Raw genomic sequence first — 19123 nt, forward strand, 5'->3', positions numbered from 1 at the left:
GGATCGCCACAATTTGCTAAGCCAGGGCACGCACTGGCAGCTTGACAGGAACCACTCTGGAGATGGCTGCAGCTCCCTCCTGTACATATGGGAAGCCTCCAAACTTCTCATGCCTCAGCGTGCAGCACTGCGCCTTGGAGCCAACCTGTTGGTCTGATGCAGAGTATTATAACCAGGACCTGCAGGTCCATGACCCTCCTCTTCCTTCTGACAGAAAAGAGCAGATTTAGGGTATATTGTAGGCACACCTTAACCACTCCACCTCAAGGACATGATTATCAGTAGCTGTTACAAGTTATCTACCTCTGCCAATGCAGAAGGTTGCGGTTGTTCGGTCAGATACCAAACAGGTCAGACTTCTTTCAATAAAGACTGCTCTGTCCCAGGGATCTAGAAGAGCTCAGTCCGTGAGGATTCTCATACTGCTCCTAAACACTGAGGAAATGAAAAAGGGGAGAAATAGGAGGACACGTTTCTTTTCCAGCACCAGGTTCAATCAGCATTAGCCTCTTATTTAGGTCCAGAGATGTAACGGGACCTGACAGCTGTTAAGGTGAGGAGGACAAGAGAAAAGAACAATCAAGCAGCTCTGTAGGCTGTGTTCAGGAAAAACGGTGGCAAAGCATCTAACAACTTGGGGTGGGGGGGCAGAGGTGCAGAGAAAACACGGGTGTTCCTCTTCAGTAACACCACCAACCCCAGGACAGACCCTGACACACTGGCCAGCTGTATGTTCATATTTGATACGTGATAAAATACCTAGAATTTTAAAGTAGCTTAAAAACTTTAAAAGTCAGATCCTGAAGCAACTTGATGCTTCTGGGAGAGTAGATTAAACAGTCCAACTGCTTTTTATCCAGATCTTCTCCCACTTGCACTATAACCATCCATTTCAGAACAGACTAAACCTCTGGAATTAGGTCAGTCAGTGCCCCTAGCACATTCAGCTGGAAAAGGATGCTACATGATCTACTCATCAGCACAAGTGACTTGAAACTGTTAAAATAGTGCAATCTTAAATGATTAGATAAGGGTTTGGGGAGTTCGGTTCCTTCTCCAGTGGCAGAGGAGAAGATGTGGAGTGCAAAGGGGAAAGACAATTAGTAAAAAAAAATAATCCTGCATTCAAGCTGATGTCCAAAGTAAGTTTATCCCCCAAATCCTAATGCCAGCATATAGATAAAACCAGCTGTCTGTATCCTATCCTACCCCACCACAGGGCCACGCTGACTGAACCTCTTGAGTCAGAGGGGAACAACAGTACCAGGTGTGACAGAGATGGAGGTTCAAGAGCTTTCCTAGTCTCTTGATCTTTGCTTGCAGGACACCGGACACTCTCAGTCCCTGACACATATAAGCCCCATTTGGAGCAATGCCAGTAATCCCCACATTTTGTTTTCTGCTCCATTCAAAGGTCATTTCTTCTCACCAGCACCATCCACCTCACCCCACTGCCTGTCCAGAACAGCAACACCTCTTATTCCCACTGGCCCTTGCTCAGAGGCCAACTAATCTGTCTCGATCTTCATCCTGATCCCAAGCTTCCCCCATCCTGCATCTGAGGCAAGAAGCCACCTCAGAGTCATGTTTGTTCAGGGACTCCTTGGCTAGTCTGGTAGTGATTGGAGAAGAGAACAGGGAGGATCTGGGGAAAAGGGGACTGGAATGGCCTTTTGTTTCCTTCTAGTTGGTCAGAGGCTTTTCCCTTTTTTCAGGAGTTCAAGCTTGCTCTTTGTCTGCCCTCCACAGCCGCTCTTTGACTTCCAAGGGCAGCGTGTTGAACAGGTCCTCCTCTACCACAAGCCCACTGCGTTTCAGCAGAGGACATTCTCCCAGCTCCACAGGCAGGCACTCCAAGCGGTTCCCTCGTAGCTCTATTTGCGACAGATTTGTCAGCTCTCCAACCCGGGACGGGAGCGACTGCAGCACATTGTTTCCCAGGTTCAAGGTTCTCAGCTTCCTGCACTGGAATAGCTCTGGTGGGAGACTCTCAATCTGAAAAAAGAAACCAAATCACAGACAAAGTCACCAGCAAACATGGACACATGCTCATAAGAGACCAACAAGCCCAAACAATGCTTCAGGGTTTACAGAGCACCCATTTTCAAATCGCCCACTTCTCTCCTGCCTTCCACAAGGACTGTCCCAAAGTAACAGTCACTACACCATGACTGTACGGATTCCTCTTTCAGGCACTGCAATTAGCTACAAGAAATCACCAATGATGGTGGATAACAGCGGAAGACATCACCAAGGACAGGATTAAAGGACCAGAAACCTGCACACAGCTGGCCTATACTGTCACATGTTCCCATCAGCATCAGCTGCTTTCCATCCCAAACCCTTTGTACCGTCACTGGATCACAGCCCCTTTGCTTTAAGTAGCCGTCGTACAGCTGGTATCATACTGAACACCACGCAGACTGGATTTAGTCAGGACTCCTAGTTTTGCTGTAGTGAGAACAGAGGATACATGGGTACACTCTCTGGGCCCTGAGAACTGGAACTATTCTTCCATCATTTCTGTAGGGCTTTCAAATGTTGCAAAAACTTTCTAGGCTGCAAAGTGCAGAGCTGGTGAGTGTGGGGTTTGGTATTTTTGACAGTGCCAAAATGCAACAAAAAATCCAAAGCAACCAGCTGTTAGCTTTACCACCACCACCTTGCATCCATGAGTCACTAATTTAATAAGGCTTATTTCCATTAAAGCCTTTTAATAGTCCAGTGTTCCCAAAGAATTTCTAGGAAAACAGCATGGCCAAGGTTTAACACTAGGCTATGAACTAAACGTAGCAGCTCTGTATTCTTCCCTTAATTCAAAGTCTCACTTTGAAGACTACCATTCACCTTTAAATGCAACCATGTCCTTTTTAAAACTTAAATTATGCATGATATCATTCATGGCTAAATTAGACTAATTGGTTCTGAATGACATGGAATCCAAGGAAAATCCAAGATGAGACTAGACCAATTAAAGATAGTTCAATTCAGTCATTGTTACTAGTACTGTTGAGTGTTTTGCAAACAGCAACATGCAATCAAATGAATACAAACTCTTGAAAGTGTTAAACAACAGACAAGTATTGGTTTAGGAAGGAAGCAGTGTGCTATAATACAGCCTGCTTCCCAGAATGGTACACTAGTACCAGCCAGCTCCAGAAGTCTCTATTCGCTACGACTGCTGAGCTAGGAGAGGACACTTGAGAATTCCTGGCCTTGGGAAGTGCCAGCCTGCCAGTCCTTGTGTTTCTTGCTGTCACTGTCTACTGTAACCTACCAGGCTGTCAGAGCCCCGGGGTAATCGTGGCCTTGCCCAGGCACCTGCAGAGAATACAAACAGCTGCAGAGGATAGACAGCTGTTTCACTGGCTCCTCACCACCTTTTGCTTCAGAACACACCAGAGCAAGGCTGCTCTAGCCTTCCTGCTGCATTAGCAGTTAGTTGTTGTGTTGGTTGTTCCCCCCTGCCCCCCATCAAAATAGGTGGTACCACACAGTACTGCAGAAAACAGAGCTGCCTCTTAACTCCTTTTCATCCAAGAGATGCTCCACTCCAAGACTGCAGAGGACACTGCAGATTAACCCTCAGGAAGCTGCGTGAAGAAAATTGCCAGAAGACAAATGGTACAGAATTATCCAAGTTCTGAACAGCAGCTTAGGAGTCTTTAAGAGTTCCTCATCTTTGGGTTAATGCCATCCCTCAGAAACTGCCCATATCAGCCCCACTGACAAATGCCAAATATCTTGGCTTTTAACTTAATAGGAAATGTTGTGTGCATACGTCATGAAGTTTACCAGAGCTTAAGACACCCATACAAACAGATGCACAGCCATTCAGGCCAGTTAGTGCTGGGAAAACAGCTACTAAACTGGAATAGCTGAATAGCTGCTGCTTGCCTGCTGTTACTATTCAGTGGTACAACACAGACTTGAACTTTCAGACACTAACTTCAAACTGCTGGCTGGAGTTCGAGGAACCCTGTGTAATACTGAACTGCAATAGCAATTAAACACTTGATTTGAGTGCACTTCCCCCACGAAAAGCCAAACCATACTGCTCCAGAACAATTCTGCTGCATGTTCCCAGAAGCCACTAATTAGATCTGTCTGCAATTTGTAGTTATGTTAGAGCCTTTTGCAACTGCAGGTGGTAATAAATTCCAAGAGAAAAAGAGCCTCCCAGGAATTTGCAGACAGAATGAACGACTCCAACAAGTCACTGAGCTCAGCACATCAGCCTGTGCAGTCCCAGGCTGATCTTTGTGATGCATGGTAAATGAAGTTTCCTTACTCCCAAACACAGGAACAAAGACTGAGGAAAAAACATGGGTAAGTTTTTTTAGGTAAATAAATGTCCTCCAACACAAGCCAAGAAACAACTGACGGTAATCAGGCAGCACAGCACTCAGTTACCCCCTCTAACTTGCCCTGCACTTAAACAGTTAAGACTTAGACTTAACCTACACCCGGGATTACACAAGAAACCCCACAGCCGTCGTGCGGAGGCATAGCAAGGTGCCATCTTATTCACTCCCCTCAAAGTCAAGGAATTGCCACAGTTCACGCTTTCACATCTAACCGACTGCCATTGATACGACCTGGTTTACTTCGCTCTGCCCTCAGTAAGGACACTGCGGAGGATTGCTTGGTTCTCTCCAAAGTCGCCTTTGTGGAATGAGACAGTGCATTTTAGAGCGAGAGCTCAAGAACCGTTTTCGTAAGTCTGTCCATATCCAACTCCTCACAAAAAGCACAGGCTTACAAGATCAAACTATGGAGTATCTCCTGGAAATGCAAAGTACTGTAAGCCACACACATACATGCTTTAGACTGCTGCTGCCATAGTGCATGTACGTGTCTGAAGTACATAGGCTGAAGTGCCTAGTTCTAAATTAAGACTACAGTTTCTCAGATCTCCATTTTAAGCCCCAAACTGATGTCCGATCTGGGGACTACAAGCTTCCAACTGCAGAGAAACAGCTGACAAGCAGGATCTCTAAACAGCCTCCAACTGGCACTTAGAAGCAGTTTCACTGCTAAGACAGTAAACGCTATAGAACAAGGGCTGGGCAAAGAAAGGCTTGCCCCAGAGTTACTCGCAATGTCTTGCCTTAGATAAAACCCTCCGAGAGAAACAAATGCTTGAGAATTTAAAAAGAAAGGTAGTGCTAGGAGTATGCCACACACCATTGTAGCATGTTTAATCACACAGAAAACACGCTGCCAGAGCTACTTTACTCACACAGAAGGCTCAACTCCTTGCTCACTTACCCTGTTGGCTGTCACAGCTAGATTCTGCAGGTTTTGAAGAAGTCCAACATCTGGCGGTATGGAAGTCAAGTTGTTGTGGCTGAGATCCAAATACCGAAGTTTTCGGCAATAGAAGAGCTGGGTAGGGATCTTTTCTATCTTGTTACGATTCAGGTAAAGGCGTTCTAAATTGGTTAGGTTGCCTATTTGCATGGGGATGTAGGCAATGTGGTTGTACCACAATTTAAGGCAAGTGAGACGATGTAAATGCTGAAAGCTGATGATTTCCTCAATGGTCTTTAGGTTATTGTCCTTCAGGTCTATCTCCTGCAGATTGTGGAGACTAAAGATAGAGTGAGGAATGCGTTCCAAGTCACAACGGATCAGCTCAAGCTCTGTCAAGTTGACCATTTTCTTAAGGCTGTTAAGAACAATAAGCTTGGTGCCCTCGTTGTTGATTGAAAGCTTCTGAAGATGCACACCAACATCTGTCACAACCTGTGGCAGCTTGGTGAGGTTACTCTTCAACCTCAACACCTTCAGCCTCTTCAGCTCCCTCAACCCATCTATCACAATGTAGCGGTTGTTTTCAGCACTCAAATTCCCTGTCAGGTGAAGCTCCTCTAGTGTCTTCAGGCTATAAATCCAAAGAGGAATCTCCTTGATGTCTGTGAACTTGATGTGCAGAGATTTCAAATTCTCCCTCAAAAAGGCAAGGGCTGGAGCCTCAATTTTGGCAGCTGTGTGGTAAAGCCACAGTTCTTTAAGGCTGGTGAGCTGAGCAATGCTTGGGGGAATAGTGACATCGGGGATAAGCTCCAGCTTCAAGACCTCCAGCTCAATGAGGTCAAAGACTGTATCAGGTATGCCACTCAACATGAAAAGATGCAGTTCCAGCTTATCCTGGGAGTTCTTGGTGATCCTCTGGCGCAGCTTCTCCAAAGTCCACTCATTGTTGAGGTTCAGCTGCCGCAGCTTGTTCTCACTCACCTCTGACAGAAAGACAGCAAAGCGCTTGGAGTAGAGCGGGTCATACTGATCAATCAGATGGAGCATAAAAGCAAAGTCGTTTTTCACATCAGGAATGTCACTGTAACTGCTCTCCTCCCTGATGGACTCAAAGGAGTATTTCTTGAGTGATCGCCTCAACATCCACCAGAGTGTGTACATGCAGATCAAGCCATAGAATATCACCAAACTGATATAGAAAGACGCCAAGATTTTGAAGAGAGTGGCCAAAGGATGAGCGCAGCGGTACATCCTGTAGCCAGTCAAGCTCTCAATATCCACTTTACAGTCAACATCAAACGTTATGTTGTTGACATAGTAAACAGTATAGCAGATTATCAGAATGAACTTGATCACTTTGATGATTGTCTGTCTCATGTACAGACGATAAACTATATCTCCCTCTTCCACATGCGTGCGGAACTTCTTCACTTTCTCAAAGAGTGCTTTGGCCTGTTCACCTTCCTTTTTGTCCAAGACACCAGTCTCAGACCGGTCCACAATCCCTTGCTCAATTCGAGACTTTGTTCTCTGCAGCATGGGAACAGTGGCTTCCACATCCTCACTGACTGTGGAGGATTTCTTGTCCATGGAGCCATTCATTTTTCCAAATGCTGGCTTGGTATCACTCTCTTCCACCACTGTCTCAGATAACGCCCTTGTTGTCCATGGAGAGTCAAAACACTTAAGCAAAATAGACACAAAATGCTCCAGCTTGGAGCTGGTCCTTGGGAATTTGAACCAGAAGTTGCTACAAGCCAGGAAAATGAGAGTATGTAGCAGCACCAGATAAGGGAAATACTTGGCAAACCAGTGAAGACGGTTCTCATAACACACCGCATCCACATAGTTATACTGGTGCCGGTCCAAATCATATCGGATCCCTGTAGGTCCTGTATCAGTGGAGGGAACAAGACTAGAGTTATAGTAGGTACGCTCTGGGGTTGTGGCTGTCCAGCCTCTGACTGAGTCATTGCAAGAGTCTTTGGTAACCCATTTACAGGGCAAACAAATCATTTTGTCCTGGGTGACCTGAAGCGTCCCTCCAAACACTGCAATCATCAGCATCACTATAGAAATGTAGTCTGTGAAGACATCCCACCATGGCTTCAGGATACGGTATGCTGGCTGAGTGTCAGCAAAGTAGCGCAATTCAGTGACTGGAATCATGATTCACCTGAAAGGAAACCAGAAGCAAGCATTACTAGCTTAAACTGTTTTGTTCTGCTTTTCAGGAGGGCACCAGGAAACTCATGTTAAGCACTGGCACAGCAAGACTGGAATTAGCCCAGACCCAGTTTCAAGTCACATGGAAACAAATGAATGAGGCTTCCTGTGAGTAATTTGCTACAGCTGAGGCCGCAAAGTTAGTTTGTTGCTGTCTTCCCCGGCAGATAAATTCTCACACACAAAACACCACAACTGGTACTTACCGTTAGCAGGCTCCGGGGCAAGACATTCACACTTAAAGAAAGCTCACAGGACAGACTACTGTGGCCAGACCAGTATTTGGAAGTTTACTGGTTTATGTAGGGATTTTATTTCAGGGATTAAATGAGTTTGTCAGCACTGCTAATCCATGCACAGAGTACAGTTATCATAATTTTGTTACTGTTTTTACAGAGCTAGAAAATAACAATTCTGCATTTGTGTGGTTCTGGAACCGCAGGCGCAAGGAAGAGGATTTACGTACAATACAGTTATATTTCTTAGAACCACTTCACTGATGCAACTCAACATCACGTTAATAAAGCAAGCTGGAAAAACAAATATTCTTTGTTTTGGACAAAAAAGTTGCCTGATACCACGGTCTTTCCTTCCACATCAAGTAGTTTTGGCTTCCCCCCTTTGCATTAATTCTCCAAGGAAAGATTAGTTACTTGCCCTCTGAGAGATTCGGGACTAAGATCCTGTAACAGCTGCTCTTTGCCTTATTTACTTCAGAAGTAGAGGACAGGGAGACATACTTAAAAGAAGCATTCATTTCCCTGCCCAACCACTCCCACCTAGAGTTCATCTCAGCTGGGATTTAAGTGTCACAAAGGAAATCAAAAGGTTCTGGGAAGCAGAGGCCTTATGGCCACGCTCGTTCTGTCCTTCAGGCTTCCAGATGAAACTTCAAGCACATTCTTCAACAAGCCATAGAAAGCCCGGAAGCCTGACTGATCCACGGGTAACTGAGCTCACAGAATTTCCCTAGATGACAGGCAACACAAGGAAAGAACATGAAGTCATTGTAACTTGTTCTAATGACAGTGGAAAAGCAGTAATATCACACCATGCTTTGCTAGCAAAGTTCAGGAGTAGGACAAGCACTAATCTTTCATTTTGAAAGTTACATGAATTCAACTGTAAAGAAGGAAAGCAAAAATTCTCCAACCCATAAGATATGATTTGCACCGACAGTCTCAACCAGTCCCACGGGGCTGCAGGGTCAACAGCAGGTTTCCATATGCTGCTGGCTGGGAAAAAGCCTTCTTGGACAAGTGGGGTGCCCACACCACCTACTCTGGTAGAATTAAAGTTTGTATTTAAATTCCAGCACAAAACTGCAAAGGAATCCCTTCCTAACGAACTCAAAAAGCACCACATCCCCTAGAGACACTAAATACAGAACTCTATTCCCTGGTTTGCTGCTTACAACAATAGATGGTAAAACGCCAGCTTTGACTTAGTGCTACTTTGGGAAGGCTGCAAGATTGAAAGATGACAGCCATCCCTGAAGAACTGTTTGTCCTTCTGCCCATCCAGTTCCAATACTACATCAGTCCATCACAAGAGACAGACTGGTAACACTACACACTATTTTATTAGTGGGGAATTTTGAGAGACAAGATGACAATACCTGTTCTAGAAGTTCAGTAAAACAAGGCAGAACGGCAAAATCTATTCATTTATCAGCCACTAAGCTCATGCAGTCCTGGCACAGGATGCAGAAACAAGAGATGAAAATAGCCACCTACAGCACTGTCAGAAGAAATGAACATCCTGTTAAGCTGCAGAGCACTAGCAAAGTGCCTGGCATGCCTCTGCAGAATCGACTGCATCGAGCAGATCAGAGCAAGACAATTACACATTCACAAGGAGAGAGAACAAGCAAAACTGAACCTGTGAACAGAACCTGAGCAGCCAGAATCAGAGGAGCGACAAGGTGTTCAGAGCCCCCCTGCAGTCCTGCTGCCAGCCTCCTGCAAGGTTCTAAAGGTAATTCAGCCACGCCTCAGCTTCCTTCTCCCCGAGGTGGATGTACTCGGAGAAGAGAGTCCATTTGCAAGATACATTTGAGAAGAGCTGTCTGTGCCTACTACAGAAACACTAACTCTAGGATAAAACAGGGTACAGAAGTTTTCTTTACACCCCCTGCACTCCAGAACACCTAAAACGAAGCCAGCAGTTAAACAGCTCCCTGAAATCAATTCCTGGCAATGTATGCCACCTCAGTTTGTCTACATAAACAAGAAAATTAAAAGTCAAAACCCATTTCATATTTGTCTTTTCTGCAGGAGAATCTATACCTCTGACAGAGACCCTTAATCACTACTGACAGAAGCCTTATACTATCCCAGGCCCTTTACCCATCCATTCCCTCCCTCTTCAGAAGCAACAAAACAGGGTATATACCCAATTCTTTTTCGTGCTTTTCTTGTTTGGTTGGGGTGTTTTTAGGACCCCTACTTCACCAGGCTAGGAAAGCAGGACAATTCACAGAGAAACTAGGAAGCTCAGCTGTTGAAAGGTCTGAGAGCCAGGGCAGGACCACAAAAGAACACACATGCCCTCTCTGTCACCCTCTGCATCCCCTTCACTGTAATCAGACTGCGTGAGCAGAGTCCTGCACTTCTACAGTCCAAGCAGAAAACCTGGAAAGCTTTGCAAAAGGGAAACATCTAAAGCTACTGCATTTATCTGCTAGAACAGTAAACTTTGACTTCTGAAATCCAACTACGCTTGTAGGTAAACACAGCTGCGGCTCTGCCAGACTCATTAACTGGGGCAGAGGGGCTTCGAGATCCAGAGGTCTCACTACACACCACCCTAAGGCTCCATGAGACTCTAGTTGTAGTCTTCCAGCAAGTACACACTTTTTAAACACTTGCCAGATGCAATGGAAAGCTTTTGCTGTGACTTCTTCTAAGAGATAACACAAATGCTACCATACCATTCATTGCTCTCCATAAATGCTGTGTAAAACACTATTCCTCCTATTTTCAGCAGCATGCAGTGAAAACATCAATATTGTTCATAAAAGAACTTCTCCCTATTTAAACAACTCCTTACTCATCCTACCCCACACCAGGATTAAGAAAAAAAATTATCTCTTTCCTCCTCTTGCCTAGATACCACTCCTCTCTCCAAAGATCTTTCCTCCTCCCTCCAGTACTCCATCACTCTTGGTAGGAAAACGGAAAAGTTTTGAAGGAATTGACAGGCCTTTCATAGTTACCTCTAGTAGGCTTATGAAATAGGGAAGATGTCCTATTGGGTCTCACGGCATTTGCAGACTTGACTTGTAGTGCTGGATTGCTAGTTTTGCCCAATCCAGGAAATGCCTAACTTCTCACAAGAAATTAACCTTGAGCCCACTTTGACTTGTATCTCAGGATAGCTAGGAAGGAAACCAACAAGAAATTAGCACAGCAGGCGCTCTAGTTCTATTTACCAGTTACATGGGGTACAAGATTTCCCTTTACATTGTGCACCTACAAGCCAACTACAAAAGAAAAAAAAGAATCATCTGATTGTCCCATAATAGTTATTACAGCTCAGTGGCAGCAATTAACCCCCAGTAGGGTGGAGCAGGAAATCTCCTGCCTTCCAGTAACAATGACAGGGTCACCGGAAGAAGACAAGGGCATTCATAGCAAGTCCCCACTCCTCCTGGCAGCAGTGGAGACCCTGTTCAAGTCCCAGAAAAACAATAAAGCTAGAGGCCACCTTTACAGAAGCTGGAATTTGCCATGTCTTATCTAATCTTACTCTCAGCATCTGCAGCGAAAGGGAAAATTGCCCACCAAAAACTTGAGAAAGTGGGAAAGATTCATCCTTCGTCACCCAGAATGTAGGCAATCCACTTCTGGTTCCTGAAAGACGGCTCTGCATCAAGAAGCAAATGTCATCTTTATTTTGTGGACTCCGTTTTGTAATCATTTTAGAATGCGATTCTTGCTGCAACACTGTCCTTTCTGGATTAGGGCAAGCAGTTTTGCTGCTGGGGTCAATGACAACAGCAGGCTAACTCCAAGAAGTCAGATTTCAGGAGCCAATCTCTGTCACCTGATGCTCCCTTGTGCAGCAGAATTCCTCCCATAAGGACTGTGATTCAAACCACTACACAGAAAACAAGCAGGTAGCTGGAACACAGACTCTCACAACAGGTACACAGGCAGCGGAACAGAATGATTTGCGTGGAGGATATTATTCTGGCGTAAGACTAGAAACAACGCTTGCATTAAGACAGCTGGCCAAAAATAAAGTTACCTCCTTTGTGATCACGGCCAGACCAAACTCCACAGGACCAGTAGGCAGACTGCAGTGATTTCAAGCTTCTGCTCTTTCCAGGAGTTGAACTCCAGCATGCTTTGTCAGCAGGAAAGTGTCTGCTGTGAAGAAGCTTCATTTGTGAAGTCACTTCTGTCATGTAGCCTCACTGAAGGCTGAGCAAAGAACACACGAACTGAGTGAAGGATTTTATAGACAGGAACAGACATAACCTGAAAGAAGCACTGCATCAGAGCAGTCTTGGTGAAAAAGGATCCGAGCTCCTTCATACACACCTCAAGTTGCAGAACTTTCCAGCTGGAGCTCAGAAACAGGTAATTTGCTAACAGCATAGTTAACTCTGCCACATGGAAGGCATCAATACAGAGACTTTGAATGAGTGCTTTATTCAAGTTTAAACGCAAGCTGGTTTCGCTAAACTCTCACATGCTGCTAGGTCACAACATCTCTGCCTGAACTTCTGTCAACTTATCAGCACCATAAGGAAGTAATTTTTCCAAGGGTATAATTAAGTAGGCAGGCTTTAGGTATTTAACACTGAGGGAGAAAAAATAAGTCTTATGTCTCAGATGTGTTTCAGCTTTTGCATTCCACAGCACCTTCCCAGCTACCACAGTCCCTGAGCAGTCCCTCACTCCCTGCCCCCCAAGAAATTCCTTTAGCTTTGAGGGTTTCAGCTGCACCAAAGCAGCACTACAGTTCATATCCAACACAGAATCAATCCAGCAAAGTTTATAGCAGCAACATCTGAGATTGTACAGGGAAAGATCTGTATGCTAAAGCCTCATTATCACAAAGCAGGATCAATCCAGCCTAAACACATACACTCTTGAAATCTTTGTACATTCCACCTTTAGGTACTACATACCCCTTCAGTGCCTGCAGATTCACCTGGATCCAAGTTTGCATCCCACCATGGACTCCTTTTGCCAGAGAACCATCCCTGCCTCAGCCTGCTGGGCACCTACCTACTACGCTGCAGCACAGCCTCACCATTAATGCTGAACAGGCTGATACGACAGAAGAAACAGCAGTTTCAGACTTACATAACCAGCCTGCCAAACCTACCCAGACTTCAGCCAACCATAAGCATCACCAAGTACTAATCCTGTGTTTTACTAGGCACACCTGGAGCAGAAACATAATCACTCACGTTAGAAGAACAGGGACATTCTGAGCACACCACACCTAAATAGTAAAACCAGTCAGAAACAAGATTAAACGTATCTGGCTGACAGACATACCATAAAGCAGCACGTACCTTACGAGATAAAGGCTGACAGAGCTGCGAGCATGAAGGCTTTCCACAAACGCCAGGACCTCTGCAATTTTTAACAAGTCCAAGCTATTAACAGAGCAACTGCTGTAGGAGCAAACATCCTCTGATCTGGGCAATTCCTCTATCCAAAATCATCCAATCTAAACACGCTAAAACTGACTTACTGTTGGCAGACACCTGGCCGAGCAGTGCTTGAAATTCCTGCCTGCAACTGCTGGCCAGCATACCCAGCTTAGGACAAAGTGAACAGAAACAACATCACTGTTCTGTTTCACTGGCTAGTTTGTCAGCTTGACTCATCATTTGCTGAATACTTTATCCAGCCTCCTCTTTCCTCCCCCTTTCTGTTGGCCATTCTGTTACTAATGGAGCTACTGACAAAACAGGAGTATGTGCAAGATCATGACACGCAGAAGAATTTAAATTTCTATCCCTTACATCCAAGGCCTAACTGAAATCGTGGAGGCTCTCCTCACCTTTAGTGGTGTGCAGCTTTCAAGTGAGGCAGTTTTAGGTAAGTAGGCATGGATCCATTGTATGTTGGATTTTGCAACTCTTTAGTTTCCACTACACATATTCTTAATGCTCAGTGGATTTCCATCTAAGATCATGGACTGCAAAGCAGAAGTCAAGCACTGCTAACATGAGTTCTTACCTCTCAGAAGCCCAGAGAAAGAGGGAGTTGTTCATGTGCTGACAGCATCAGAGGTAGATAAGGGAAAGGAAAACCTCGATGCTGTTAAGACTATAGCTTGATTATTGACGAGCTACAACATGTTACAGTAAGTTTGCGACAAAGCAGAGCTTCTCTCCCCAGCATGCTGCTACCTGAAATCCTAAAGGGCATGAAACTGAACTCCTTGTTCAAAAACCAGGAAATGTAAGAGCTTTACTGGTCAGAAATGGGACTGGGAATCTCCCGACTGTCTCGTCCTCCATGCTTATTAGGCCCAGAATTAAAAGAAAGAAAAAAAAAAAAAAGGCTGAAAAAGAGCTGCTTTCAGGCACCCCTCAGAAAACCTTCCAAGCACAAGGACAGCCACATGATCAACTGGAAAAGTCCAAGACCTCAAACAGAACAACTCAAGTGATTTTGTCCTTTGCTGTTCAGAAATAAACAGCAGTGAAGCCAGGCGCCAAAGCCCTGACCAACCATCATCCTTACATCAGGCTCTTTCTGCATTAGAAAAAAAAAAATCCCTTATTTGGGACAAAATGTCTTCTGAGACAGAGGAGCAAACACATGAAGTTTAAGAAGTCATTTATCATGTAGACTGCCTAGTGGATAGAGTCAGCAGCTGCCAGAACTGACACTCTTCACTTGGTGAAACAGCCAGGGAACTCAACACTGAGAGCAAGGCAAGCTGGTGTTCACACAACCACCCAGCAGCCGTGCGCAACATTCAGCCCCACCCAAGCCACAAGATAGTGCAAGATGAAGTGAACTGACTGGGTCAGTGAAAGGAACTTCACTGAAGCTCATGGAAAAGAATAATCGACCTACACTATGGATAGCACTATCTTTACAGCCACCCATTAGTTGACTCTTCCTGTCAGATGCAAGACTGACATCCTTTCCTTAACCATCTAGTGCTACAGCTCCTGTTTACCGTCACACAAGCAAGCCTGTCCTAACAAGTACAGGGATGAACATCTGCACTATCAGAACAATCCATGCTGGAGACCTGGCTTGGCCTGCTACATTTTCTGACTTCAGACAGCATTTTGCCCCAGCTGCATAGACTTGAACAGTCTGAAGTTATCAGCATCACTGACACTTGGTGCAGGGACTGTATGTCAGTGTCACACAGCTATATACATTTAAGTACTATCAGATGGCTTCCAACAGTGCTGCAAACCAGAGAAAAATGTCCGCGTCAGCTTATAAATTTTGAATGTACACAGTCACAGGCTTCCTATACAAAATAAATTTTCTCTTTGCCATAAAAAAAGATGCCTCAAGGACAGGGCATTGGAGCTTGTCTTGGGAAAGTACAACTGCCTTATTCCAACAGGACACTATGAAACAGTCCCTTGTACCGACTAATGCAAATGATTGAATTAATTCTGTTAGTAACTACTTAAGATAAACAGAGCAACACCATTAACTTGTAGCAACCAGAAGAAGCTTCAAGCACCTCATCAGCTGCAGAAGGAAGCTCTTCAACATTTAATTCCAGCATTGAGAAGGGTCATACAAGAGCAAGTAACCAACTGTTTTCAGCTAAAGAAACGTCGGACAGAGCAGAGCTTTGACATACCTAACAACAGATTAAGAAATCAAGACATTAATCTAGCATCTTGATTTCTTAAGTGTGTAAAAACTTTCAAGCAAGTGTAATCTTAATTGATTGTTGACAGACTGTCACAACATGCACAAATCCATGGGTGTTGCCACAGCTGTTTTCAAGCTCAAAGAGATGAGCGAGTTAAGACTAAATAGGATGCAGATGAGAGCAAAGCAAGATAAAGAAGGCACCACCTATCAGCACAATAATATTCAGCCTCAGTCTAAGGAAAAGTAGCAGCAAGTACATATTCACCTACTCACATATTCACCATACCCTATCAGCCTTGCCTTCAGGACCACAAGCTCCAAAACAGTGACTATGACTTCCCTCTCAGAACAATTTCTGACTGCATTAGTCAATTAACAAAGGACAGGGCACTGAACCTTTCATCACCAAGATCTGATAAGACCAAGGGTCTGAAGGAGAACCTGTTAACTAGTCCAGTACACACCTTTACTGCACAAAGGTAGGCTGTGGCTAGAGAAGCAGCTTGCAAATTTGTCACAAAAGGAGCTTTGTGAATTGCCAATGTAATTTTATAGCAAGTGTTAACAATTCTCAGTACACGAGGAGAAGGAAGCACTATTATTTCAGCAGTGAGGTCAGGACTGAATAGCTTTTAGTTTCAAATACAGTTTCATAGCAGCAGGAGGGGCATGTATAATCCAGCTATATGAACTGGGTTTCAAGTTGCAATACAAGATACACATCAACTGCTGTGGTTGGAAAAGCTGCTTGGAAGCATTCAAGATATACTGAACAGTCTACATGCTTTGAAGAGCATTAGTGTGCACATCCTAAACTGAGGCTATTTTTAAAAACACTTAAAAAAACACACAAAGGAGGCTCACCACATTGCAGCTAAATATGTTAATTTTTAGTTATTACCAAAACAACAGCTATGCATATCCCTCCCCCTCCAATTAAGAAGCCTCACACAAAACTCCTGAACTTATCTGCTCTGTCCTCTACCACCTCTCACGTAACCATCACACCACCATTTTCCTAAACACCAATTAGGCTCAATTTAACACCAGAAGTGTGTTTCACTTCCTATCCGAGTACTTTACTGAACAAAATCCTTTAGAATGTGAAAGAACCACATGAAGGCCTCTAATAAGCCTGTTTCAATCACACAGCAATAACTTATTAACTTAAGCAGTGGAGATCAAATATGTTAAAAAAATAGTATCAGAGAATCCCAAACCACAGACCACCTTTCTGAATGCCTGCAGCACTTACTAGAACACAATCAACTAAGTATTCAGTAAGTCATCACTAGAAGGCTTCAGGCACTCCACATTTCAAACATGGAAACATCAGCTTTTAACGTGTTTTCTGGCATACTTCAAGGAAATATTTATGCACTTTGTCTTTGATCTACACAAATAAAGTCAGGGTTTCCAAATACCACAAGAGGATCAGTACAAAAAGCAAGTCGGTGAACTGCCAGAACAGTAGACAAGTCTTAGGGATACTTGTATCCTGGAAGCAACATACCACACATCCCACTGCTGAGAACACAACCAACCTGCAAAACATTTCTCATCTTGAAGATAAGCACAGAATACTGCAATACCTTTCATCACCATCCTAGTGAAGCACCAAGGAAGCAGTGAGTTTCTTGCAACGAGTTTCTGCCATTGCCTAATTGACACCCACAGGGGTGACAAGCCTGTGCAGTCCTAAGAGCTCACTGCGAAAAACTGCCTAGGAGATGCCTATACAGCAACACAAACATCCCCCCGCGCCTACCAAACTGAACAGCTCTTGCTAATTCTCAGCTACGTTCCTTTTAGGAAGCGGTCACCAAGCCATTTACTGGACAGCCTTCAAGTATTTACCATTTAGTGCACTGAGATGTCAGGGTTTATGTGGCCAGGAGTTCAATGTACAGGTGAATATATAACAGTTATATTCTACTTTGAACAATGCTCAGTTCTTTTTTCATTTGCAAGCTAAGGGCTCACAGAAGTTAATTAGCATACCACCACTCCCCTCATATCACCCTCTGATCAACCACCTTTCCTCCTTATCTGTCACCTCATTACTGCCCTGTGCTTTGCAACTGTGTTTAAGCAGTATCCTGGTTATTTTTTTGGTTTTACTTTACCACTCAAGAGCTGGCCTGTAGCCCTTACCCTGCAGCTGGGTTCTGCTATCTGCACTTTAGTTCTCTGTGCTGGAAGTAGATGACGTTCCTGCGTGCTGGATCCTGAGTGGGTGCTGAACCGTTGCATTCCCCACACGCCATGGGAACAGCTTCCCTGAAATTAAATGAAGATTATCAGCAAAGAAGAGAGGAATCAAGTTCACAGAGGGACCATGTCACGTAAAAGCTTTGGTAAAGCATACCTAAGAAGCAAGAAACAGCTCAGAGGGTCACTGGGAACCAGAAACACACACCCTGGTACCCAGAAAGATGGTAAGAGCTCTAAGAGCCCAGTAAAACTCTTAAGAGAAAGGAATCTTCAACAGAAATTACAAAAAAAGCAAGTGTTGCAGATCCAGCCAAAGGGGATGCTGAAGGTCAATATTATACCTAAGCCTAAACAGGTTAACCTCCTGAATTTATTTTTTTTTCTTCAAATGGGAAAAAGGATCAATGACTTTACTACGTACTTTCTAGTCTGAGAAGCCTGATTTTTTTTTTTTTAATGTTGCTATCAGGAGTATCTGAAAACGTAGATCACATTCCTAACCACTCTGGATTCAAGCACCTGTCCCCTTTCCTCTCGACACATATCTACCAACACGTATCTTTTTAACGTGGCAGCAGTTTAGCACCACCAACAAAATTACAACAGCGCTTTTTTTTTTTTTCTTGCTTCCTGCATGTCAGCACGGGGCATGGGAACACAGGCAAGGGAGTAGCCCCAAGCCCTGGGAGCCCTCCGGCGCGCCCAGCCCCCCCCCCGCAGGGGGCCTGCAGGCCGCAGAGGGCATCTGTCAGCAGCGCGGGGAGATGAAGAGCCACCCCGGGGCGGGGGGAGCCACCCGCGCCGGTGGACGCCCAAGGCGCTCCTGCCGGTTACAGAGTGACCGGGAAAGCCGACAGGTTCTGAGGCGACCCCCTGACAGCCACAGCTACTCCAGCTTAGCTGCGGCAGCCGGCTGCACAGGCAGCGCTCAGCGGGGAGGGCCGCCGGCCCGCTCCGTGCCGCCCCCCGGCCCGCAGCGCGCTCCGCCGCCCCGGACACCCCCCGTGAAGCATAAACCCACCCCGGCCAGCTTCCCGCGCCGCTGCCAGGCGGCTTCTCCCCCTCACCGGGGAGGCCAGGGCGGCCGCAGGGGAGCCCAGCGCACACAGAACGGCCCTACCTCGCCCCACAAACACGGGGGTCCCGGCCGCCCCCCCCACCGACGCGCCCCAACCCCGGCCGCCTGACAGGGCAGGGACGGCGGGGACACGGAAAAAGCGAATTACCACCGAGTCAGTCAGCAAACCTCGCCCGCCCGCCGCGAGGTGAGGTGAGCGGCCCGGCGCTCAGGCCCCACCTGCCGCTACCCTCCCCCTGAGCCGCGCCCCCCGCGGGGAGCGCGGCGCGAACCGGCCACCGACCAGCACCCACCTGGCCGCCTCGACCCCCGCCCGCCCTCACGCCGGCTCCGGCTCCTTTTGTTCGCCCCTAACCGCACCGCGGCAGCCCCACCCCGGAACTGACCTCACCCGCGCGGCATGGCGGCCATCAGCCCGTCCCGCCGCCGGCTCCGAGTGAGGAGGGCGCCGCCATCTTGGGAGCAGGCGTGATGGGAGGGGCGCGCCGCCATCTTTGTCCAGGGCGCGGCCGACGGG

At 45.9% G+C, this 19123-nt stretch overlaps 1 protein-coding gene across 4 annotated transcripts; it reads right to left on the reverse strand.

The window, feature by feature from the left end:
• Positions 1–1131: 1131 nt before the first annotated feature.
• On the reverse strand, positions 1132–19093 carry LRRC8A (leucine rich repeat containing 8 VRAC subunit A). 4 transcript variants are annotated; one of them, XM_040607768.1, is made up of 5 exons: positions 18900–18999; positions 17469–17594; positions 11737–11912; positions 5272–7435; positions 1132–1995 (listed from the first exon to the last, which is right to left on the reverse strand). In XM_040607768.1, exons 4-5 carry the CDS (start codon positions 7426–7428, stop codon positions 1720–1722), a joined length of 2433 nt encoding a protein of 810 aa, XP_040463702.1. In that variant the 5' UTR covers positions 7429–7435; positions 11737–11912; positions 17469–17594; positions 18900–18999; the 3' UTR covers positions 1132–1719. The 4 variants fall into 4 exon arrangements, with proteins under 4 accessions (XP_040463702.1, XP_040463700.1, XP_040463698.1 ...); XM_040607766.1 differs by lacking the exon at positions 11737–11912 and having other exon boundaries at positions 18993–19093; XM_040607764.1 differs by lacking the exon at positions 11737–11912.
• Positions 19094–19123: the final 30 nt, after the last annotated feature.

This window comes from Falco naumanni, chromosome 9 (assembly GCF_017639655.2).
Source record: "Falco naumanni isolate bFalNau1 chromosome 9, bFalNau1.pat, whole genome shotgun sequence".
Lineage (NCBI taxonomy): Eukaryota > Metazoa > Chordata > Aves > Falconiformes > Falconidae > Falco > Falco naumanni.